The sequence below is a fragment of the Adiantum capillus-veneris genome, chromosome 11 (genome assembly GCF_014529385.1).
Source record: "Adiantum capillus-veneris isolate H3 chromosome 11, ASM1452938v2, whole genome shotgun sequence".
NCBI lineage: Eukaryota > Viridiplantae > Streptophyta > Polypodiopsida > Polypodiales > Pteridaceae > Adiantum > Adiantum capillus-veneris.
Window position 1 is genome coordinate 73,595,005 of NC_140941.1, and position 25,133 is coordinate 73,620,137.

The 25,133-nt window shown below is 39.5% G+C and overlaps 1 protein-coding gene across 1 annotated transcript; it reads right to left on the minus strand.

The window, feature by feature from the left end:
- Nucleotides 1–2,305: 2,305 nt before the first annotated feature.
- LOC147447442 (uncharacterized) lies at nt 2,306–4,828 on the minus strand. Its single transcript, XM_086523233.1, has 3 exons — nt 4,695–4,828; nt 3,616–4,413; nt 2,306–3,351 (listed from the first exon to the last, which is right to left on the minus strand). The coding sequence occupies exons 2-3, from the start codon at nt 4,382–4,384 to the stop codon at nt 3,125–3,127; spliced, it is 996 nt and encodes a 331-aa protein (XP_086379359.1). The 5' UTR covers nt 4,385–4,413; nt 4,695–4,828; the 3' UTR covers nt 2,306–3,124.
- Nucleotides 4,829–25,133: the final 20,305 nt, after the last annotated feature.

A 25,133-nucleotide genomic window follows, 5' to 3' on the forward strand; every position in this document is an offset into this window, starting at 1 on the left:
GTTATAGGTATTTTTTTGTTGTAGTGACCCGCCCCAAGTTTGTATGTACCTAGTCAATTTTTCCTTTGTGGTCATTAGGATCCCATCCAAGCTCTCCCCTTAAATTTCATGGGTGTTGTGAGGCAAACTGTCGCTCAAGAGGAGACGTGCACTAGGCCTCAGGATGTGAGATGAGTTAAGCTAGTTACTGTAATATGTAAGATGGTAATTAGAATAACTTTTAACTAATTGCATATTCTCAAAGAGAGATACAATTAAAATAAAATTAAGAGCCAAAAAACTATACTTTATCCAAATCCAAGAACCTAACAAGCCAAACATAACCAATTTACCAAAATTGCATAATCCTCTTTTTTGACCAAATTTAGCACTTTTATGATTTTTTGGTGGCTTTCTTTATATCAAAATGCAATTTTGAATATTTAAGTGGCATGTGTAACATAAAGCTAATCTTTCTTGAGTTTTGGGACACCTAATACCCTATATTACATAGTATACGAGGATGGTTGAGTTTTTCGATTGCTAAAGAATTCTAAGGTAATAAGTATGGCTTCCTCAATATTGCTAGTTTCTTAAGCCAATTGTGTGCACTTTGTAGGTAGTAACCATATTTAATCATAAAATTCAAATTTGGCTAGATATTGAGTAGTTTCTATGGGATTCCAGAGGTCATATTGCTAAACCCAATTTTTCCATGTTTGCTATATTTAGCACTCAAAAAAAAAGGACATCCCTCGTGCACACTCATCTACCACGTGTACCAACCAATGTTCGAGGAAGGTGTGCCTAGCCTTGAGCCAATTGAAAATTAAGAGTAACTTGTTGCAAATGATTGTAAGGGGAAGTAAAACAGGCAAAACATTCAATAAAATAGTTCAAAAATCTTTCAAATTTGAAAATTCTACTAGTATTTTCGGTTTGCATATGCACGAGGAGAAAACCAGACCACTTGGAAAAAGACTTTCCCGAATACTAGAATCAACCACTTTTCAAGCACCACTTGGCTACCATGAGCAACACCTCTGATGGAAAATGATCTCCCAAGATTCAACCTCTTTTCCAGAATTGTAGCTACATACATGAAAGATTCCATTAGGGAATGTGAGTCCATGGAGTGGTAGACTCTTTAATAAGAGGATGGGTGAAGAAGTCAAGGAAAAATATGTTTTCAAAACTTTTGTTTTACGTAAAGTGACATTTCTATTTGGCTGAAAAAGGTAGCACGTCCATGTTAGGTCGCCAGTCTAGACATAAAGGCGGTGGACAGGTAGTTCTCATAAATGTGGATAATTTAATCATTACTGTGGGCGATTTAGCAATAACTTCGGATGAAATTCGACAAATGGGAGTGGGGACAGCTTCAATTCATTCTTGTTGCCATTACCAAGGTCATAGGCACCCACAGCATGCATGGTACATTCACTTGACCTTGTTTTCAAGGTCAAAGTAATGAGACCGGATATATGCACAAATCTTATGTATTCACCAAAATTTATAACTAAAATGCTCAATTTTTTACCTTGGAAATTAAGGTCCAATGACATAACCAGGAACTTTCTTTCTCAACCAGGATATTTACACTACAACCAGGATATGTAAGGATTGGTGCCAAAGCACATTTCCGGTGTCTGCCTGAATCAAGTGTCTTGCTACAAAAGGCTGAATCATGACAACACATGTTCAACATATTCAAGACAATTGGGGGATACTACTGGCTGGCAACCTCCATGTTATCTTCTATGAAAGAAACGGGAACATGCATTAGTGTAAAGGCTACTTTTATTAGAAATATAGAGACCCATAGTTCATTGTAAAAAAAATTCGGGTGCAACTGACTGGAGTTAGAATCCTCCACGTGACAATTGCTTGCTTGCTTGCTTGCTGGGGTGTACACTTCAAGAAGTTGGCCCACGGGGTGAGCCAACTTGAATGACGTCAAGAATTATTTCTGTGTTTACAAGTCTTGTATTTAACAGTGCAAAGGCTTCAAGATAGGAGATATTAGGATCGTAATAGATTTTTTTGCAATATTACTTCAAAAAATTGGATTGTTTTTCTACTGTGCCTGTCAAAACTTATCCGTTCCTGTCTAAATCGTGCACACATCTCCTTCTCGCTGAATCCCTGATTGCTTCATAAGTAAAGCATGTATCAGTACCTTCAACCTTCAAAACCATTTAGAGCACAATCAATTCAGAACAAGTCGCAGATTCATGGAGTTGTGATGGGTTGTCAAGGTTTTAAGCCTTCCTGATATTGGGGTGGGAATAAATAGAACAATTCATAAAGTTGGCCCAATCGCGCATCGAAAAGAAGCTCTGAATTTACCTTATACAAGACTGCACACTGGACAAAATGAGCTTCAAGGAAAACCTGAGAGCTACAACCCAAGTAGTCCTCAAAAGGGCCGACGATGAGACCATAGCCTTTCAGCTGGTGTTACCCACATCTCTAATTATCTTCGCAATAAGAAGATATTAAAGTCATCCAGCATAGACTCCTTAATTAATCGTTAGGGAGCAAACCAATCAAAATTCTATCACTGCCCGATAATTGCGCTGCAGTCTTGATATTCCAAGACACCAGAATATCAAACTCATGGGCGCTGCATTTCTCAAAGAAGATATGGTGTTGCAGATTCATCACCCTTTATAGTCGTTAAGGAAAGCCTTCTTACAACCATAGTCATGCTTTCAATCATCCTCCTTTTCATTTGACATGTGGAGAAACCACTTATTTCTACTCCACTTCACTACATTGCTTACCTTCATTTAACTCCAATGTTAGGGCTCATACCATGCCGAACCATGCGTATGGCATTAACGTGTTCAACCGTAGTGAATCATTCCTCTCAATATGTAAAGAAAACAGGGCAGAATGTATGTTCAAACACCTCTGTTTTCAAGTACAAATGAAAGAAGTATTATTCAGGGAAGACTACTACCCATAGAGGCCAAAAAGGGGAGCTGGCACTGCATCACCACCTCCCAACCATTTTTCTATGCACCTGGTTTACTTATATATGAATAGAGCTATCCTTGTGACAAAAACTCTTCCCCAAAATTTCTCTTATGTAACCAGCATTATACCAATCCCTTTAAGATGCCGAGCCTGGGTCCACATGTTAGTCTGCAAAGCCCATTTGGCTCCAGACAGCATCACGAACTCGACTCAAATCTCTCCCTTTAAGAGTGCGGCCTTGGCCTTCACATACAGAGAAGGTGGTCATTTGATTCCTTTCATACTCCTTGGCAAGAATCTCATGAGGAGGCAAACGATCGTAGTCGTCATCCTTATCACCTCCCTCACCGTGGTTGTCCATTATAGCCACTGGCTTTCTGTTTGTCTTAGCTGCATAAATGAAGCATTAGTTGCACAGAAAAATGGCTCTTTGAATCTGAATTTAATTAATTTATAAACCAAGGCTGGTCAGTATATAGCTTTATTATGTATAAGCCATAGTGCAAGGGAGCTTACCCATGTTCCATCCCCTACACCATCAAAATGCATGATCACACACAACCAAGTTATACAGATGCATAACATTAGCACTGTCTTGGTATATCACAGGCATCAGAATGACCAAAATTTATCAAGAAGCAAATAGACACTGACCCAGGATCTTTGACCAGTCCGGAACTTGAACTGGAGCAGACTGGCGCTCTACATACACCTTAGACAGTTGATTGCCCATGGCCTGAGGGATCATACGGGATGCACTGGAGCAGTGAGAGGCTGGCTTTTCCCTGCTCGTCGCCAAGGCCTCTTGCAGCTCAGCATGGCGGTGAAGCCTAGGGGCATTTTCAGAAGCACCAAAGGCTGCAGGCCCTCTCTCCCTTTGCCTAGAAGAGGATCTTACAACCTGTTCTCCATTAGCCCTTTTTTTTGCAAACACCAACACATGCTCACCTGCAGTTCCATTCACCCTCTTCATTGTCTTCACACCTACCGCTAAAGTATCAGTCACTTCTACACCAACCTTCGCAAAGCCCAAAACCACACCTACATTTTCTGCAGGGTCATTTAGATTGAGCTTATTGATCCTGGGGCTGAGGCTTGGAGCACCTTGGTGATGGCAACCATGTAGGATCTGCAGCGATCTAGAGAGATCTGGCTGGCAAGATCTGCTCTCTGTGGCCCAGACATCCTCTTCTTTATATTCATCCCACTCATCTGCACCAAAGTCAGCTTCACAGAGGGAGGATTCCGGAGAAGAAGATGCAAAGACAGACTGGGGACCAAGGGCCTCCACCACATTTGCTCGGCAAATGCCTGCTCGGCCATTGTCTGCCCCAAGTGTAGCCTTGTGATCTCTTAAGATGCTCGCTAGCCCTGCCGGAGGAGCAGGCAGGGCCTCCGAGGTGATGCCACCCAGTCTGGCCATGGATAGCCTTCCTTGCGCCTCTGCGAAGCCTAGCACAACCACGTAATAAAGTAAGCAACCAAAAGCAGCACATCAATGGTCCGATCGGCAGTGGAAACCTTATAAAAGTAGAGCGCGATGATGTCTACTGACACAGACAAGCACTAAGCGCCAGCTGCGTCTAGGAAAGGCAACAATGAGCTAGCAGAAGCAGGCATTGAGGACGATCGGTGGGATGGGGAAAGAAATAGCTGTGTAGGGTAGGTTTTGGTGTGATCGGGAGAGAGATGAGAAGAAGGAAGAAGAGGAAAGAGATCAGGAAGAAACTTACCTGCAAGAAAATCCAAAAGATGCAGGCAGGCCTGAGGCGACTTCGATGGCGATGGCGATGGCGAGGATGGTGAGGAAGAAACCGCATACTGGATGAGAGAAAGAAGAAGACCGCAAAGGAGAAGAGAAGCAGGGAGAGAGACCGGGGGGGGGGGTCCAAAATAAATTTTCAAAATGAAATGATTCTAGAGAGAGAGAGAAAGAGAGAGAGAGAGAGAGAGAGAGAGAGAGAGAGAATTTTTATTTGAATGCGCAATTAAAATCTCAAAAATAGTTTTAAAAATAAAACCATTAAATACCAAAAACTATTTGCTGTCTAGAAGAATATGGAGACCGTGAAATAGAAATCAACTTAAAATAATAGACATGTGTTTGAAAAATAATATTTTAAAGCGATGAGGGAAAATGAAGCCAAGAAAGATGACATTAAAAATATTTGGAGGATCGAGATGGGGATTTTCAATGTTTATTTTAATCGGCATACACATATACTTGTGCCTTATCCTATCCCAGGTACTGTGAGAGGACAGGGTCGTCTGCCTAGGTGGATCCCACTAAGCACCTGCTCGTAAAAGCGATTGTTGTAGGACCACGTCAAGGTATAACTTCTGCCACCCTGGCCACTGGGCCAGGTATGTGTCCAATTTTTAAGCATTTTATATTCTATAAACAGTAAAATCTTGCCATTGTCCTTTTTCTCCAAAAAAAAAACGATAGCAATTTGGTGAGCAAATTCCTATTCAAATTTAAAGTTGGGGAAATTACCAAAATACCCCTCTAATTTGAGGAAATTCCCAAAATACCCCTCAAATTTCAAAAATTCCCAAAATACCCTTGTATCTATTTTGGTTGGAATGTTCAAGATTTTCTAATCTTTATTCGTTTTTGACAATTGAGATTCGCTTTTGAGTGCTCAGCATGTAATTTGTCACCGGTTACCATCGCAAAAAAGGCAATTATGTCTAAAAATAATGAAGCAATTCATCTCCAAAGCCTACGTAACCAACTCAAATTGTAGTTTTAGCATCTTGTACGATAGACAATCACTCTTCTTGTGAAGACCTACAAAAAAATTTATTTTTCGAGAAATTTAGTCTCACAACCAGGGGTATTTATGGGAATTTTGGAAAATTTGAAGGGCATTTTGGGAATTTATGACAAAATATCGGGGGCATTTTGGGAATTTTTGAAATTTGAGGGGTATTTTGGGAATTTCCTCAAATTAGAGGGGTATTTTGGTAATTTCCCCTTTAAAGTTTATGTGAAGGTTAAATTTCCAAAATAACCTTCAATTTCAAATATTCTCCAATTTTTGCATTAGGTGATCGTTTTAACAATAGAGAGCCTGTATATGGCTTTTGCCTTTCTTGATTTGTTGTAGATTGTTTAAGGGATGCCTCTCTCCCTATCTCTGAGGCACTCCTGTAGCTTTAAAACAATAGAGAGCCCACAGTACCATCTAGAATCCTAGTCGGTCATCTTCTAATACTATCGGCTCTTTTTTATTTGTATAAGTTCGAATCTCACGAAGATTCCAAAAATTAAAGGTCTCCCTTCTCTCTCCTCGCTTTCCTCTCCTACCACATGACAGCCATCCTGTGCCACACACCGTGTGCCCTCCCCCACCTCTCAACAATTGCATCTGCCCCTGTCCACCTTGTTGTCCCCTCCGTCTCGTGTCCTGACAGGTTGCCACTCACTACTTTAGACACCTATCCCATCTAGCTACACGTCAGGCAGCAAGTCCGGTCGACTTTGTGCCCTCTACAGCTGTCAGCACTTGCAACGGCTTGCATACTCTCTATCACCCCCTCCATCCCCTATCCCATCCTCTCCAGGTCTCAAAACTTGCCTTTACCTACGTCCATGCTTTGGGTGCAAGCACACGTGCTATGAACAGTGCTTCCAATGAGGGAACTTTCTGTTAGGCTTTGAGGGCTATGGCGGGTGGAGCCGATGGGAATTTATGGCAGCTGGAGCGTGCAGAGCAAAGGGCAGGAAAAACGAGAGAGAGAGAGAGAGAGTTGCATTGGCTTACATATTCTCTATCACCCCCTCCATCCCCTATCCCGCCCTCTCCAGGTCTCAGAACTTGCCTCCACCTCCGTCCATGCTCTGGGCGCAAACACGTGTGCTATGAACGATGCTTCCAATGAGGAAACTTTCTCCACAGCAATACATTGCCCCCCAAGGTGCAAGCTATGCGTTAGAACTGCACCCATTTTTTATAAGAAGCTTAGGACAACAAAACTGCATGATCGCACCATCCATGCAACTTCAAGAACGATGAATCGCAGGGAGGGGATCTCTACATGTACGTCTATAGTGTATAGGCTTAGCCTTGTTTTACTGAAATGAAGACGAAACAATGGCTTGAAGGAAACACTCCTAAGGTGCATCCAAACCCTGCACTCCCATGCAGTGCCAAGAGAGGGAGATTGCCGCCTCTGAGAGAACCTTAACATCAGCCTATCAACATGAGCACCCAAATCGATGAAAAAATTTGCACACGTGTAAGCAAATATCTTCATCCCTTGCTTTTACTATGCTCTCTCTCCCTCCCTCACTATGTTGATGTCGAGAAGACGATGGGATTGATGTTGACTCCCGCTGCTATGGATGGGAGTGTAGCCGCCGAGCCTTTCCTGGGTATATGGTATTTGGCCTATGGATCGACTCAAGGTGTGCACTACCCCTAGTCCACTCAGTGTCTCAGTTCGACCGCGTATGCAACAACTCTAACCGTAGAAGAAGCCCGAGGAAGATGCTCGAAAGACATAGACTCGTGTACGCATACTGGAGAGAATCCCTTTCCCACTTCGATCCGATGCGTGCCTTTTGTGTGTGTGCATGCTCACACTCTCGCTCACACCGGGAGAGTGTGTCTCTGAGAGTGTATACCTCTCTCTCCCTCTCTTCCTTCTTCAAAAGTTTTGTGTGTATATGTTACATACACATGATCCGCTCCCAAGGAGGCAGCCCTTGCTTATTGTTTCTTGCACACGCTGCCTCCTTGGGAGTAGATCATGGCGCTATTTCCAAGCTTCCAATAGCACTACTGCAAGGCTTTTCAACATTGCTGAGAGTTTTGAAATTTCAGCTTTACTTGGTTGTGCAAGGTTCGACTCGACGCACACTAACTAGAACGCTACCGACACATTCAAATTTCCCTTCTTGATGTTGTGTGTGCGTGTGCGCGCGTGTGTGCGTGTGTTGTTGTATTACACTTAATACATATCGCAAAAGAACTTAACGTTCAAAAGACAACTGGCTTTAGATTACTGGACAGAGATTTGTACAAAAACGATTCAATCTTAGATTCATTTTTTGTACTATATAATAAGAATGAGGCATCATTCCAATGATCCTATATAAAAAACCATAGAGTTGTGGAGGTCATCCAGGTTGAATCGGCAAGTTTCTTCAAAGTTGGACAGTAGCAAAGCCAAAAAATACTTAAGTAAAGATAGAATACTCACCTACGTCCATATAAACAAAGACAACATATTCGTTAGCTTTGAATCGTTAGCTTTGAATGCATATTACAGGTCCTCAACAAACCTATTAGTTGTTATTCTTATTCTACTTAAAAATATTTTAACTTAAGCTACTATTTTTTAAAAGAAATAACATTGTTATGTGGATCAAAAGGCCATCAACCCCTTCTAATTCAAGTGGCATAACCAAAGTTATCAAGTTGAGCTACCTAAATTTTTTTAATAATCTTTCATCATGGTTTTAGCATAAAAATATTATTTATTGTTATGTGGATCAGAAGGCCATCACCCTCTTCTGATTCAAATGGCATAACCAAAGTTATCAATAGTTTTTCTTTCGAATTTAATGTAGTTGAGTTTTTGAATAATCTTTAAAATATCCAAATAAGTTATCTACCACATCTATACTATATATGAAGCAGCTTAAAATTTTTAAGAAAGGAGAGACCCTCCATGTATCACATTCTGCTTAATTTCAAAAAGACCCTTTAAAACACTTTTAATTGAAAATGCAAAAGTGAAAGGTAAGTGCTAGGGTGGCAGAAAATGAAAAGACTTATGAAGTTACGAGGGAGTCTTAGCAATAGAAAGTCAAAAAGACCTTAGTACTTTATATAAATTTATAATACTTATGCCTATATAGTAGTTTTTGGGAGGCCATTTCACTCCACCACTCAATTTCAAGGCGACCACTAGCTACTTTAATTTTTGAAAATCATTTGAAGGGTGGTTTCTTTTACATTTTGAAGGCTATAGAGAATTATTCTCCATGTGTAGCTCAATGAACCTCCTTTCAAAAGTTTGCATGGACCTTCTATGTTGTAAATGATCTTTGACTTCGATGCTCGAAGTTCAAAATCTAGATCGATGTATTTGTGTGTGTGTGTGTGTGTGTGTGTGTGTGTGAGAGAGAGAGAGAGAGAGTGAGAGAGAGAGACTCATTCTCTCGATGTGTGTGAATATAAGAGACAAAGTCGATGTACCATTTCTCGAGGTGTTGACGCATTGCACGAAGGCTTTTCAAATTTGCATTGCATTAATCAAGTACATTGAGCTCGACATTTCAGCGATACGAGTCCAACAATTTGTTATGGATGTCATGCATGCATTGTGTGTGTGTGTGTGTGTGTGTGTGTGTGAGAGAGAGAGAGAGAGAGAGAGAGAGAATGCATGTGTAAGTGAATGAGAGAGAAAGCGTTTGTGTCTGAGAGAGAGAGAGAGAGAGAGAGAGAGAGAGAGAGAACTAAGCTCTCCTTGGCTAGAGAGAGAGAGAGAGAGGGTTAGAGGGCCCTCACACGGGCACTAGAGAGAGAGGGAAGCGAGAATAAACATTGTTTTTACAATCAACAATCGATAAAGCGACAATTTACAAAATCCACAATCAAAAATAAAAAACCGACAGCGACATCTACGAAATTGAGAATTGACAAAATTGATAGTTGATGCAATTTGGAAAGTTCAATCCAACAAATCCAAAGTAGAAGATGTGCTAGCCCAAGGTAGCTTAGACCTCAACAAACGGCAAAGGTGGATGATGGGAGGGAACTCCGACAATTCTCAGCTATTTTTGAAGGTTTTTACGCTAGATTTCTTTGAGCTTTGTCAGTGCTCTCGCCTTTGGGTTGACTTGGAATTCAAAGGTGAATCTAAAATTTGTAAGTGGGATTGCACTAAATCTAGGTTTTCTCGAGCATTTAAAGGAAACTTAGAATGTTGAGGCAAATCTCAAAATTTTGTAAGGGGAGTTACACTAAATCGAGTTGAGGCATAGTGCTTTCTCTTAGAAACTTAGAAAACTTGCATATGAGAAATTTTAGGGGCAACTTGATTATATTTGAAGGATCTTACACTCAATTTCTCAGTAATTTGTAGGTTTCCTCACCTTCAAATCTATAATTTAGAGATAAATTTCAAAATTTGCACATGAGATTACACTAAATTGAGGATTTTCAAGCATTTGACTAAACCATACCTTTTTTCAAACATTTTAGAGACAAATTTACTATATTTGAAGGTTTTTGCACTAAGCTTCTCTGCACTTTGTAGATTCTTTAAACATTAATTTATGTTCTCTAACCTTTGTAGTTTTTTTTAAAAAAAATACTCTTAAGAGCTTGATTGAATTAACTCAAAAAGAAAACATGCATATCTTGGCATATCCTTTGCACAGGGTCTCCAACCAATACAACATATGCACATTGTGACCCAAAACATACCCAAACATTTTTGCAAGTACACTATATTTATGTCAAGGACCTACTTCTTCTTCTCATCAAGCCGCTTCCTCCTGCGTGATAAAAGGCGTTCACAATTAGAGATAAATCTCAAAAGAATTAGATGGGATTATACTAAGCCTAAGTTTTTGTCTCCAAGCATTGTGGGTGTCCTAACATTCAAATTAAATCTTAGAGTGTATGGCCCTTCTTGAGAGAGAGAGAGAGAGAGAGAGAGAGAGAGAGAGACCCTTTTCTTGGCACCCAATCCACTCTCTTTCTTTCTTTGCCTTGGTCTCTCCCCCCTCCCCCTTCCAAGCCCTTTCCTTATGTCAAGTGGCAAGGGCCTCCAAGGTGCAATAGATATAGTTGAGAGAATTTGTAGGTGGGATTATGCTAAACCTAGGTTTTTCTGGAGCATTGGGGTACACAATAGATTTTTGCTATTATTCAACAGTCCATTATCTATACTCTTTATAATGGAGTTTGAAAAATTAGAGGAAAGAGAGGGCCTCCATGCGTTGTATTTGGGTTGATTTGCATGGCCTATTGTATCAACACCGAAATTGAGTTGTTGAGTCCCTGTTGGGTCATCCTCCTTATCATATAGACATATTAAAGAGCCTTTAATAATCGAGTGAAGTAGTTCATATTCTATGCGATTCCATCCTTTTTCAACGACGTGTGATAGTTAAAATTATATGCTTGACAACCTATTGTCAGCCTACGTGTGTGTGTGTGTGTGTGTGTGTGTGTGTGTGTGTGTGTGTGTGTGTGTGTGAGAGAGAGAGAGAGAGACAGAGAGAGAGAGAGAGCTTTGCCACTAGCAAGTAGATAGAGAAAGTAAAAGAGTGAGGTGGGTCATTGGAACCAAGACCAAGATCTTGATTAGGATAGCCACTTATGATCATGTAGAAGCAAACAGGGGACAAGCATTGTCCATTGGTAGGGAGTGCTTGGTAGTAGAAGATGGTTACTCAAGGAAATAGGTGTGCATGCGTTTGCTTGGGCCACTTATAGTTTGGTCTGGTAGCAAGAGAGTAAAGAGCTAATGGTGTAGGTGGAGCAGTTGTAGACACAACTCGGACAGACTCTCTGTGAGTGTGTGTGTGTGTGTGTGTGAGTGTGTGTGTGTGTGTGTGTGTGTGTGTGTGTGTGTGTGTGTGTGTGTGTGTGTGTGTGAGAGAGAGAGAGAGAGAGAGAGAGAGAGGGAGAGAGAGAGAGAGAGAGATGTAGGAGCCCATTCCATTGCAAAAACTTAGGGGACACATTCTTCTCCTTGCTCTCTCTCACCCCCCCATCAACAGGCGATGGCACTTTCCTGTACATTAGAGCACTCTGGGGGCTTATGTATTTAGAGATATTTATTTGAAGGTTGTGATGGTGATGTAGTAATTGAAGCAAAAAGTTAAAATGGGTCCTTTTGTTGCAATGGTGAATACAAAAAGACGTTAATTGGGGATGCAAGGATGCAAAGCATCTTAGCATTGGATGCATTTGGGCTTCTTCTATGGCTAGCAATGTTGTTTTAGCTTCTAGGAGCCATTGGTGCTGATTGCTTTAGCTTCACACCTTTGGAAAATTTGTAGATGTTTTACATCTATCCCAAGGCATGCGTGTGTGTGTGTGTGTGTGTGTGTGTGTGTGTGTGTGTGTGTGTGTGTGTGTGTGTGTGTGTGTGTGTGTGTGTGTGTGTGTGTGAGAGAGAGAGAGAGAGAGAGAGAGAGAGAACACAATTTTAAACAACATAGGGACATAGGTGTCTATGTGTGTGTGTGTGTGTGTGTGTAGCAGTTCTAAATTTATATAAATATACGCAAACGAACACTAACTGTTCACAAACAACAATTCTAGAAAAGTACAGTGGCTTTGCACAGTAATTTATTTGCAGCTGAAAATAAATTATGTACAAGGTAATGAAGATAACAAAATACAGCTCAAGTATCCTTAAACCCAAAGTCTAGGAAATCTTGTATCACACTACGAGATCCCCCATTTAAGAACTGGACGTTTTAATCAAGGAAGGTAGCCCTCAACTGCACCCATAGCCACAAGAAAACTATTCGTTAGCACGTGACTATACGCAGGTGATGCAGGGCATCCCAGTTGTTATCCATGTCACCTTTAAAAAAACACATAGTTCTTAGCAAGTATATTGTTTATAATTGAAAAAACATTTCTTTGGCATTTTTGCCAATCTGATACAGGAAAGTAAACACTCATAAAGCATCTATGTATTTCAGAATTTCCAAATTTATAAACTTGAGCTCACTCCTTTTTTTCTTTTTATATTTTTTTATTAAAAAAACATTATTTCTCAAGAAATATTCATGCTTAAAAAGTCATGTCTGACATACTGTAGCCCAAGCCAGATATAAACTGTTTTTTTATATATATATCATAAAGCCCTAGACGAGTCAGTCCTTAGACCAGACTCAGACCTGTCCGAAAAAGAAACGACAAAAGATTCACCAGCAAAGATCAATTAAAGGGAATATCATGACTTTCTTTACAATACCAAGGCCTTAAAAACCAACTACTAGAAGCTTTTATATATATACTGCAAGATGTTAGGTACGAATCAGTTAATATATACTTGAGTGAAATTAGGAAGCCAGCAGATGAAGACCATCAAATTCTATTGAATAGCCGAGGTTCAAACCAACCAAGACCTTCAGACCTCAGTCAATATGTTGAAGTAATGGTAAGTTACCGAACACTATCACTAAACTTCATAGTATGAGAAGTATAAAAGACCAAGTAACTTTGCAACCAGCTTAATCCGGTATGTGTTGCCACACTTTAGCTCTATAGACAATCCGGTAAGTGTTGCCATTCTTAAACAATCGAGAATGTGTTGCCACTCTCAGCTTTATAAAGATTTAGAGAAAGAGCAACCTAACATAAGCTAGTACTAAGTAAATATAAAATAGTTTTTAGCCGATTCAGTGAGATAGGCAACTGCTCTAAAAAACAATTCGATCTTACTAGTAGGTGATGTAAAATGGTAGAACCAGTTAAGTCAATATGTAAAACCAAAATTTTCTCCTACACGTGGTCTACCAACCAAATATCAGACGACAGGACACCATTTCCGAAACTTGTATTAAGTGCCCTCAGAATAATCTACAGCTAGTTCAATAGAATAGGTACCAGAACTAGACAGTGAAACAGTCAAGGGACTATCCTCTTACTAAAAAGGACCTTAGCAAAGTAGTGTTACAGTAAACCAAAATAACTTTTCAACTTTATAAGATCATTACGGCTCAATTTTTTTTGTGAATTTCTGGTATATTTTTGTCTTCCTGCAGTATCCCTTTCAAGAGTACATTACATCTAATGAGTAGTTTTTTTACCAAAACATAACATCATCACCCATATATATAATTCCTTTCCTTTAAGTACCATACAATCCTCTTACCTCCGCAGTCAACCTCCCTTATACCTGGCAGTCTCCCCATTTTTTTTTATTTTTTTTTTCCAGATTATTCCTCAGAAAAACCAGTTTTACAGCACTTTTTACGGCAACCAGACATATTAACATCATCATTAAAAAAAAACCAGGTAGTTCTTAGTTTAACTTGAGCCATTCACACTTCTTCCCTTACCAGTAAGAGTCAGATTCCAGAACCAGGTTATATATCTATTTTTTTGTTTATTTTACGAAAACAAACACCATTAGTCAAAAGAATAACACTTGCCAGTCTCTAGAGTAAGAGATAATTTCAGTTTGACACAAGAAAAGGTCAGTATCCAATATGGTCAGCGAATCAGAAAACATCCTTTAATTTATTCAAAGTCTCTTCATTCCAAAAATTCGGTACCTGTATTCTGAGTCTATTCAGTCTGAGGTCAGCACATGTAAAAAATTGTACTCCGACTCCTTAGTTTTACAACAGACATAGGTTTCCGACATTACATGCACACTATTTTTAGCTTATTTTTTAAGATATTTGTGAATTTCTGGCTCTATGTAAAGACCAGCGAGACATACATCAAACAGTTGAATAAACCCAGCTAGCTTTACCTTTTCCAATGCAGTCCGCTCCATAATCATGCCATTAGACATGCTCAAGTCATTTTATTCCATAGCCGACAGTGTCAGACTAATCCCCTCCAAATAAGATATAACATACAAAACCAGTTTTTTCTTTCCCCTTCCACTGATTTCACGGACCCATACCACATAAGTCAAAGCAAAACCATAACTTGCATTGATGACAAAGCAAGCCAATCTAATATCTCCTCTTACACCTTTTACACATGAAAGCTCAGTATCCGGAAACGATTTAACTGGTTTTTTTTAAAATTTCCCAAAAAATAATCTCAGCAAAGCTACACAGTGTTTAAAGAAATTCCCTAGATCAAGACATAAAATTTTTGTTAACCTGAAGATTAGGAGATGATGACGCCTCCACAATGGCTTTCTCCGATTTTTTCGGCATGTTTGAGCCACAGCAACCAATAGATGGAATACGCACAGTTTTGAACCAACACACGCAGAGAAATGATAACAGAGACGCAACTATGTGAGTATGATAACTCACCTTAGAAGTCAAGTTTATATAGTTGATGCTCCTCTGCAGCAGACGAGACAGTTGAGTTGGACAGGTTATGCCCACAATCGAGGACGTCAGTCCAGGCACGTACACCAGTATCCCCCATAGCCTAAGATCCAGAGGCAGAATCCAGAGGTTTAGCAAGTAAGATTCCACAATATCAGCACCTACTGCTCAAGAAAAAATGGCAGGGAAGACTATCATCGTAGACCTTTCCTCAAAAACCTAAGCGGTGGCGTGCAGTAGATGCAAGAAGGACCACAAGCCACGCTTACAGAAATTTAAAGATTTGTACTGAGACCAAACAATGTGAAGCCAAGTCGGACAGTCCACCTCCACCTATGGTATAAGATAGCATATATTCCCATAGTCAAAGCCCGGTTTTATCCACTAGAAGTGATTATATTCGGTGTCAGGTATTTACACCCCAGTAGGTATTTTTATCTGCTATCCTAGCCTGACCTTAAGTTTTAACATTTCCTTAGTGTAAAACACCTTTCTAAACTGTGAGTATATGATATTATTTTGGGAAAACTTTCCAAATCATAATAAGTCTCAGGAGTTAATAAACTGTTTTTATTCTAAATGGTTGGTTAAACAAACAAATCTCGAGTATCATTTCAAGAGTAAGTGGTTTTCAACTATTTTGTTTTAATTTAAATGTAAAGCTTGGTCAGACAGACTACATCACCCCAAGGTAAAATTTAAATAGCAATGATTCCCATATTCATACCAAGGTCTCGAGACTCATAGCTAGTAAGTTGTATCAGGTCTTGGGTATATATACACAGTAGGTATTATACATGCTATCCATGCCCTATGCAAGGCTTCCACCCGCACAATAGTGTGAAAAAAAAACCACCTTTTAAAGTGTGAGAGACAACACCATATTAGGCACACTTTCCTATTTCAAAAAATGGTTTTATTAGAGATGGTTGGTCAAATATAAAACCCCAAGTATAGAGTATCATTTCCAGAGTTTGGCATTCTTCATCTATTTTGCATCCTTGGTGTATTATGGCCTACAGTCATGACCACGTTTTTTCCATAGCAACTGCACATCTCTTTATGTCAAATGAATCTATATGTCGAGCAACATTACTCCGTTATGAACAACATCTATTCCCGCAGTTAGGAACCTCTGTTTCTCAAACAAAGTGGTGGACATATCAGGACCGAGTGACCAGAGTGACACTTTGGGGTCGTGAACATTTTAAGAATAATATCTGATTGGCGATGCTTACTGAAGCAATGGGTCTAGGGCCTAAGTATTATTATATCGAGCATTCCATAAAGCCTGGTTTTCCAGATCGGCTATATCTGCTAGCCCAGTTTCTACCTCCTCAGAAGATTTTCCTATACCGTAGTTATGGTCATCAGCTACGAGGATATTTTAACTGTACTCACCACACTCGGGAGTATGGGGTAGCCTTGGCGACTCGTATCGTGCCTTTGGCAGAGAGGCCAAATACTTGCTTCTACTGTGATAGCTGTTTGTGTGATCATGTGATGGGCGGCATAATAGAGATGTAGCTGCAAAGCTCATTAGCTAAGCTTTTTTTTGTCCCGTGACATCTTCTTGTGTGTGTGTGTGTGTGTGTGTGTGTGTGTGTGTGTGTGAGAGAGAGAGAGAGAGAGAGAGAGAGAGAGAGAGAGAGAGAGAGAGAGAGAGAGAGAGAGAGACCATGCTTTTCTTGGTCGTAGTAGTGTGCGGGTCACATCTTCGTGTGTGTGTGTGTGTGTGTGTGTGTGTGTGAGAGAGAGAGAGAGAGAGAGAGAGAGAGAGAGAGAGATTTAATAACCATGCTTCTCTTGGCCGCAGCAGCATGCGGGTCACATACTAGTCCTCTTAAAGCCACATGTTATAATGCCCAGATGTCAGTTTTTTCAAAGCAAAGCCTTGACAACAGTTTATAAGATGTTTGCCAAATAACACAAACAGGTATTTATATATCTTGAAGGAAAACAGCCTAGTCTTGAATGCCATATCCCACCTTGTTTTTAATGAAAGCTAAAAGCCGGCTTCCTTTTGAAAAGTTTTCTAGAGTACCCAAAGTTTAAAACAATTTCCACACCAACATGAGCTCTCAAATGATTTATGAAAGAAAAACCCAGAATTGAGAATCACGGCCCAGATCACTAAGTCAAATAACAATCAGAGTCTCAACCATAGAGTTAAGACAAGAGCCTTTCAATGCCAAAAAATTGACAAATATGAGAAATGAGTCATGTTACAAGGCCAACCTCAAAACCCAATTGATTAGGTCCAAGTAAATTCTATTAATCTATAAGCCCAATATTAAGAATCACAGCCATAATCACCAAGCCAAATAACATCAGAGTGTCAATCATAGCTATCAATAGAGTTAAGAAAAGACTTTAAATGCCAAAAATATATTAGAAATGAGTCTTGTTAAAAGGTTGGCCTCAAAAACCAATCGGTGAGGTCCAGGTAAACCGGAAACACTATCAATCTTGTAAGCCCAAAAATGATCACATCTTATAAGCCCCACTAGCAACACATTACAATAGTTGATATTTTCTACAAACCATCGTTTGGAAAGATGCTCTCTTTTAGGAAAAATCTACACTAAGCCTAAAAAAAAAATTAAAGTATACAGCATGTCCTCCTAAGGTAGGTCAAAAATTCTCAAGTGTCCCGAGACAAAGCCAAAGTAAAGTTACATTTCAGCGGTTTTAGCAGAGCGAGGATAAAAAATTATTACATCAAAATGATCGAGCAACCAATACCATAGCAAATTGAAAAGAAAAATCCAAGATGTGTAACCGGTTTTGATATTTTGCATGTCCCACTTTGCTAACAAGCCTTTAATTAAAATTATTGTAGCTTAGCAATGGCTGCACTCCTAAATATGGCCATGCCAAGAAGTGTCTCAGTTGTCCACCCAAAAAGTGTGTCATTATAACATTTTTAAAACCAAATTAGACAAGTATCGACAGTGGGTATGGATAAAGAAGGCAAAATCCAATATACTATGACAGCATTTTGGTTGCAGATTCATAATAAAAGAAGGTCGCACCCCCCCTCCTTTTTTAATCACAAAAGCACCGGATTGATTTTAATAATCATCAAGTTAAGCTTTATCAGTAACCACCAACAATGCGGTTGCATAGATTAACAAGAAATAATGATCATTGTACAAACACACAGAGCATCAATAGGTCAATGAAAGGGCACCTGAGAAGGAGCAGTTTGCTCTATAATTTCCATGGTGCACAGGACACCAATCAGGCAACAGTGCACAATACACGGCCCTCACTCACTTAATCAAGAACACAAATAGACGAAGATTCAAGGCTAGTGAGGAGTTAAGAACCCCTCAGCTTTAAATAGGCAGGGAGTCACCTGCATTGTAGCAGCAGGTCCAATCCATAGCCCCAGCTATCGAATCTTGACAAAATCTTGGTGCGCAGAGTCGGGTTTTACAGAGCATGCAGTAGGGTAGGCAACATAGCGGCTAGTCAGCATCGAGGGTAGTAGAGGGAAGGAGAGGGGGAGAAATAAGTATTGCAATCAAAGCGCGATGCAGTCGTGAGCAGCCGTGCTAGGAAGAGAACGACCATAAAGACGAGGTGTACCCCAAGGTTATGAAGGTTAGGTGGTGAGAATGTTCCCACCAACTTTCAACCGTTATTGCTAGGAAATTTGCCATGAGCTCCACATATAATTCGCCCCCTTTTTTTAATAATTTTTAAATTCCAAGCACTCCTAGTCCAAGAAGGGTAGATGGTTGAGTTTAATAAGAGATGCAATTACCATTGAGATCCAAAGTCTGGACGAGTATGTCAGACAATCTACCAACGGTATGGATTGTTTAGAATTACCCAAATCTTAAAGGAGAGCCCCCTCTTTTTTCTAAGAATCAATATAGAACTATAAGAGGAATCACTGATGTGTGTGTGTGTGTATAAGTGTATAGACATTAACCCTTAAGTAAATCATAGTTAACCAGGGTGAAGCAAAAAAGTGTGTGTGTGAGTCCATGATGAAGCAACCTAGGCTGAGTATAGTGACCAAGTGTGTGTGTGTGTGTGTGTGTGTGTGTGTGTGTGTGTGTGTGTGTGGTTGTGTGCGTGCTCGCACACAACCACACCCTTGCAAGATGAGAGCACTTCCTTCATCGTCCTCTCCTTGCAAAAGTGTATGTGTGTGTGTGTGTGTGTGTGTGATGCACACACACTTTCCCAAGCTTTCTCCCACACTCCAACGTTGTAGCCTTGCTTTCTGCTTCTTGCGCTCCTTTTTCCTTCTAATTTTCTAGTGCTACACTCCAAGGTTCTCTCGTTTGCCTTGCTTCTTTTGAACTCCAAGCTCTACGCGTATGCATTCTTTGCAAGGCCTTCAATACTTCAAGGTTGCTACCTTTTTTATCTTGCTTTAGATCTACTTTAAATCTCCAAGATTTTGCGCACTTTAGCAAAAATCCTACCTACCTCTATACAATCTGCAACCCTCTTAGATTTGCGAGCTCACGATCGAGCTTCGTCGTTTTCAAGGAGACCCTCCCTGCTAACATTGCCCCTCTCTAATACCAATTGATGAGCATGTCGAGATGTGGAAACATACGTGCATGCTGGAAGGGGAAGAGGAGAGAGAAGAAACCGGGAGTGGGTTGAGCAACCTCTCTGTCGATGCATAGTGAGAGTGTTCCTTATTGGTTGTATATGTACAATCAATAAGGATAGAGTGTGGACAATGGATCCACTATCCGGCATTGTGTAAGGCACACTGCCTTTACCCCAACAATGCACGAATATCCTATTGTCCTTGCTCATGAATAGATGGCATAAGGCTATGGTCATGTGAGGCTTAGTTATTAGTTATAGATAACTATGCCAACTATGCCCAGACAAAGCATTAAATGAATAATTAAACCTCTAGCATGTTCATGTGAGGCTTAGTTATTCATTCAACCTCCCAACTATGCCTTGAACTTCACAACTATGCCAAAATCTGCATAGTTACAAAGGGTAGGCATAGTTATTCATTTAATTCTCCTTTTTGCATGTGACCAAGTATGAAGCTTAGTTATTTGTTCAATAATTGATAATCAAGCCTCGCGTGACCATAGCCTAACATCCTAAAAAACAACCTTCCTCATCCGAACCTCTTTAGGAGGATTCTTGTTCATTTCTTTCTCATCAAGAATATGGCATCACTCCTATGGATTACCTTATGAGACATTGTATCCAACAAATGATTTCCCACCTCTCCATCGTCTCCATAGCCAATAAAATTTCCCTTTTTGCAACTTTGGTTCCAATCTCTTTCTAAGCTCTTTGGCACCTGCACATATGCTTCACAACCAAAGACTCACAAATGAGCATACAAAGGTTTGTGACCACTCCAAGCTTCTTTTTGAACACCACCTTCTAGTGCCTTGATAAGTTGATTGGTTATCTAATAGTGCACTTGATGGTTTTAGCCCATCAGCCATTTGAAAGCTTAGTTGTGACATAACATATTGCAAAATTTTTCTTCAATTGTTTTATTCATCCTCTCAATAGCTCCAATTTGGGCAAGTGTATGAGGAGCAATACTCTCTCTCTCTCTGTGTCTCTCTCTCTCTCTCTCTCTCACTCACACACACACACACACACACACACACACACACATGTCACTTTTATATGTGGCTTACTGTCTGAGAATGGATACTTGCTTATATTTAACACTACATGGATGATAGGTATAAGTTGAAAAAGTTTCAAGTAGGACATGTATAAAGCTTAATAGGTTTGTTGACACCTGTAATACATATTCAAGGCTAATGAGTCTATTGTCTTGTTTATATGGATGCAGGTGAGGAATCTATCTTTACTTAGGATCTTTTTTGCTAAGCTGTTGTCCATCATTGTCGAACCTGGCTTCTTTCACTTCAGAACAAGGTGTCCTTGACTATCTTATGTACAAAACACTAGAATGATACCTCATGCTCACTATGATGTACAAAAATGAATCAAACATTGAGTTTTTTTGTGTGCTAATAATTGTCCTTTGTCTAAAGTCAGATGTCTTTGGAACTGCTATGTTCTTTTGTGTATAAGTATAAGTCTAAAAACAAAACCACACACGTCCTAAACACAAGGTTCTCCCAGAAAGTTGGAAAACTAGGACGCTGGCTTTGTCTATAGGCTTTGATGGACTCATTATCTATAATTCCTTGTTACGTTGGCATGTGTTAGGTGGTCTTTCCTTGTCTATAGATCAGATTCTTGCTAGTAGTTGTTTTAGTCTTTGACTTTGTTGGTTTTAGATTGTAGTTTAATCCAAAATTACTTACCCTTGTGTAATTATTTTGATTCGTATGATTTTAGGAACATTTTATCTATAAACGAACTACTCTTGGATGGACGATTTGTTTGAGGACTATCCATAGAAACAGGTTAAAGTATGGAGAAACTATACGACTAACTATGAACAACATCCATACTATTCTCTACTAGCTACTAACAAATCCTTAAAATTCTGACCGGAGTATAATCCTCTTTGTTAACATTTTCACTTATAGCTCCGATGAGACTCATGGATTTTTTGATATAATATAGTTTTTTGGCTTCAGACTTGACTATTCTATTCTCATCAACTTGATGAGGCAGCAGGCCCATACTCAATGGACCTACTGGAGACTCATTGAGTATGGTGCATGGGTTAGGGAGGACAACCTTTGCCGACCAAACAAGCTACAAATTGTTCTTTGGGATTGTAGTTTTGTGCTTACTATGATATGTATGTTTTGTCTATTGATTGGGATTAATTGTGTGTACAAATCCTCTTGGTTCATAGCAAAATAACTACACTTATATCAAAAGAAAAGTTATAGTCTAGAAGGGGTAGTATGATGGGATCCAGTGAAAGAAGTATTTCATTGAGCCTTTCTGGGCCAAAGAGAAACAATAAACGTTGTTGGAAGTGTATTTTACGGCTAACCCATACGTTAATTGCAATAGATCGTACAGAGTGGAAGTGATAAAAATTCACATCATGTGGATTATTCATCTAGGATAATTCTAGTATGTGGAAAATGTAGATATGAGAGAATTGAAGAGAAGAGAATTTTCCCTCCCAAGCCCTATTCTTGCATGTAGGCAATAAGGATACTGCGGGGCGAGATGTACCTGTAGCAAGAAGAACCTAGAGTTTGTAGAGAGAATAAGCTTCTAAGTGTGAGAGGGATTTGTGAGAGTGTAAAGATATGGCTACCCACCTTGTGCATTAGCATAGATCTCCAAGAAGGTTGATCATAACTTTGGCGGAATGTTGTAGTTTGAATGCCTTGAGTAATTAGGACACAAGAGATATGGAGATACGGATAGAGACATAATTATATTTAGAGATAGAGATAAGGGTGGGTGTAGAATTATACATGGATAATAGCTAAGTTAGGGAATAGATTTGGAAATAGAGATAGAGGTAAGCGTTGGGCTAGAGATGAAAAGCAAAACATCTAGAATTATTAGTGGGTAATAGCTAGGTTAGGGAACAGATTTAGAAATAGAGATAGAGGTAAGGGTTGGGCTAGAGATGAAAATCAAAACATCAAGAAACCAACAAAATCACAAATCAAAACACACCTTGTTTGATAACCCCTCGAGATTTATTCGCCAATTTTATGGAGAGAGAAGGAGAGGGAAGACTTCCAGCCTTGAGTGATGCACCAAATTCAAGTCCTTCTTTGATTAAAGTTGATCTTACAAGGATCAATTACAAGATTGGCTAGTCTTCTTCAAGGAGCAAGTGTAGACGTAGGTTATGATTATGGCTAAGTACAACTAGTCATTAATCCTCTCACTCTCTAATGAATGGTTTTCAAGGAAGAAGAGGTCCCCTTTTATAGGTGAAGGGAACCCCCATAGGTTACACAAGAAAGAGAGGAGCCAATTTGAACAGGAACTCGCAAAGTTTCAAATGGGATGTCCTTGCACGATGTGAGCAGACTGGGTCCACCATTTTGAGCATATCTCCTCAACCGTGGCTCCAAATAAAAAAATTCGACAAAGTTTTGTAAGCATTCTTGCAATAATGCATTAGAATAAGAGTATCTTTGAAAAATCATGCAACACTATAGCTCGTCCCACATCAGCGATTTGATTCCTTCCTAGTGGCTATTAAAAAAAAAGAAATAAAAAAATACATAGAGAATATATATTATATATATATATATATATATATTATATATATTGGAAATCACCTACTAGCTATAGGATCTAGCTAGGGGTGAGGTTAAGAATGGGGTTAGTTAGAAAGAAAGATCAAATTTTTTTTCCCCCAAGTTAAAGAGGTTCATCTATTGATGCTTTTTTCCATAATACTTTAGTAACGGTAAAGTAAGAATATGTTACCTTTGAGATAAATAATAGGGTGAGATAGAAAGCTTATTATTATACTTAAATATGCATATGTACATTATGAGAAATATACTTATGTATCTAAAAAGTTACAAAATAAATCTCTTAACATTGTTCCCACTATGTACATGCCACATCACGACAGCGCGTCACTTTTATGTGTGGATTACTGTCCCGAGAATGGATACTTGTGCTGATATTTAACACTACATGGATGGTAGGTATAAGTTAAAAAGGTTTTACATAGGACATGGATAACAATTGATAGGTTTGTTGACACCTGTAATACATATTCAAGGCTAACGAATATGTTGTCTTGTTTATATGGATGCACGTGAGGACACTATCTTTACTTAGTATCTTTTTGGCTAAGCTGATGTCCATCACTATCGAACCTGGACTCTTTCACTTTAGAATAAGTTGTTCTTGACTATCTTATGTACAAAACACTAGAGTGATACCTCATGCTCACTATGATGTAAAAAAAATGAATCAAAGATTGAGTTTTCTTTATGCTAATCATTGTCCTTTGTCTAAAGCCAGTTATCTTTTGAACTGTTATGTTTTTTTGTGAATAAGTATAAGTCTCAAAACAGCAACACATACGTCTATAATTCCTTGTTAGGATGACAGGTATTGAGGGCGAGCTTTTTGAAACGGGGCCTCTAAACCCAAACCAATGGGCCTACCCTCACAAAATGTTCATAAAGAGGTACGCACACTACTTGGGACACCACCTTCTTTTGGGAGTGGAGAAGGAAACCAATCAAAAAATAACATTTGCACTCACCCACTCAAGCAACACACTTTGAGAACCCTTACTCTATGTACACTTTGGACACTTGACACCATCAACGATTATGCAACCCAATGCCGTGCATCAAATGTAAATATGCAATTTGTAGAATAGCATTCACCTTCTCCCCATAAGAATACCCATGATACATCCAAACTCCTCCTCTCTCAAGCACTCATCAAAAAATCATGCGCAAAGGATCTGCCTCTCAAACACACAAGAGAATCACCTACATCGAACTAACACACTTTGCATAGAGAGCTCATCTCCATCTATGCAATGCCGTGACAAATAAAATCACCATGAGAGGTAGCCACATGCATATGTAATGAAGCAAAAGAGAGTTGGAGTGAGAATTTTCTTTAGACTAATTGAATAAGTGTGGAGAAACAAACCAATGGTAAATTGAGAGTAGAACACTTACTTGATTTCTTGCACACCTTTTAAGGGGTAGACAGACGCTGGCTAACCATCACGAATTGCGACACTTGATTGTTTGAAGATGATTTAATGATCATTAACATAACCATGAGAGAGATCATGATGTATTTACAAGTTATTGAGGTGCTACAATGATTTATTGGGTTGATGGAGTAAGAGATTGTAGAATAGAAAGAGTGGAGGATAGAGTTGCACTTCCTCCAAAGAGGAGGGTTAGGAGGGAGGATGTGAAAGAGGGAGAGTTGGGGGTTTCTCTACTATTGATCAAGAACAACATGAAGTTGAAAATATAGGTGTGTGTCCTTGAGTCTCTCCAAGGGGGGCTATTTATAGTTGTGTAGGAGTGGGATTATGCTACACTTAATTAGGGTGAGTGATTAGCCCTAATTAAGTGTCCTTTGACCACTCATTGAATATTGGACATAAAAGGGACTATTTATTCACCAAAAATATCATTTTAGACCGTGAAGGCTCCATAGGGGTGCATAATGTAGGTGGGCCCCACCATGAGACCCTACGGGTGGCTCTTGCGGGGTATCTCAACTTGTCTGTCTTGGCATTTAGAAA

Coding starts and splice junctions, on each gene's coding strand:
- LOC147447442 (XM_086523233.1), bottom strand. CDS start 4,384: ATGGCCAGACTGGGTGGCATCACCTCGGAGGCCCTGCCTGCTCCTCCG. Junction 3,352..3,615: donor GGACTGGTCAAAGATCCTGG/GTCAGTGTCTAT, acceptor TCATTTATGCAG/CTAAGACAAACAGAAAGCCA.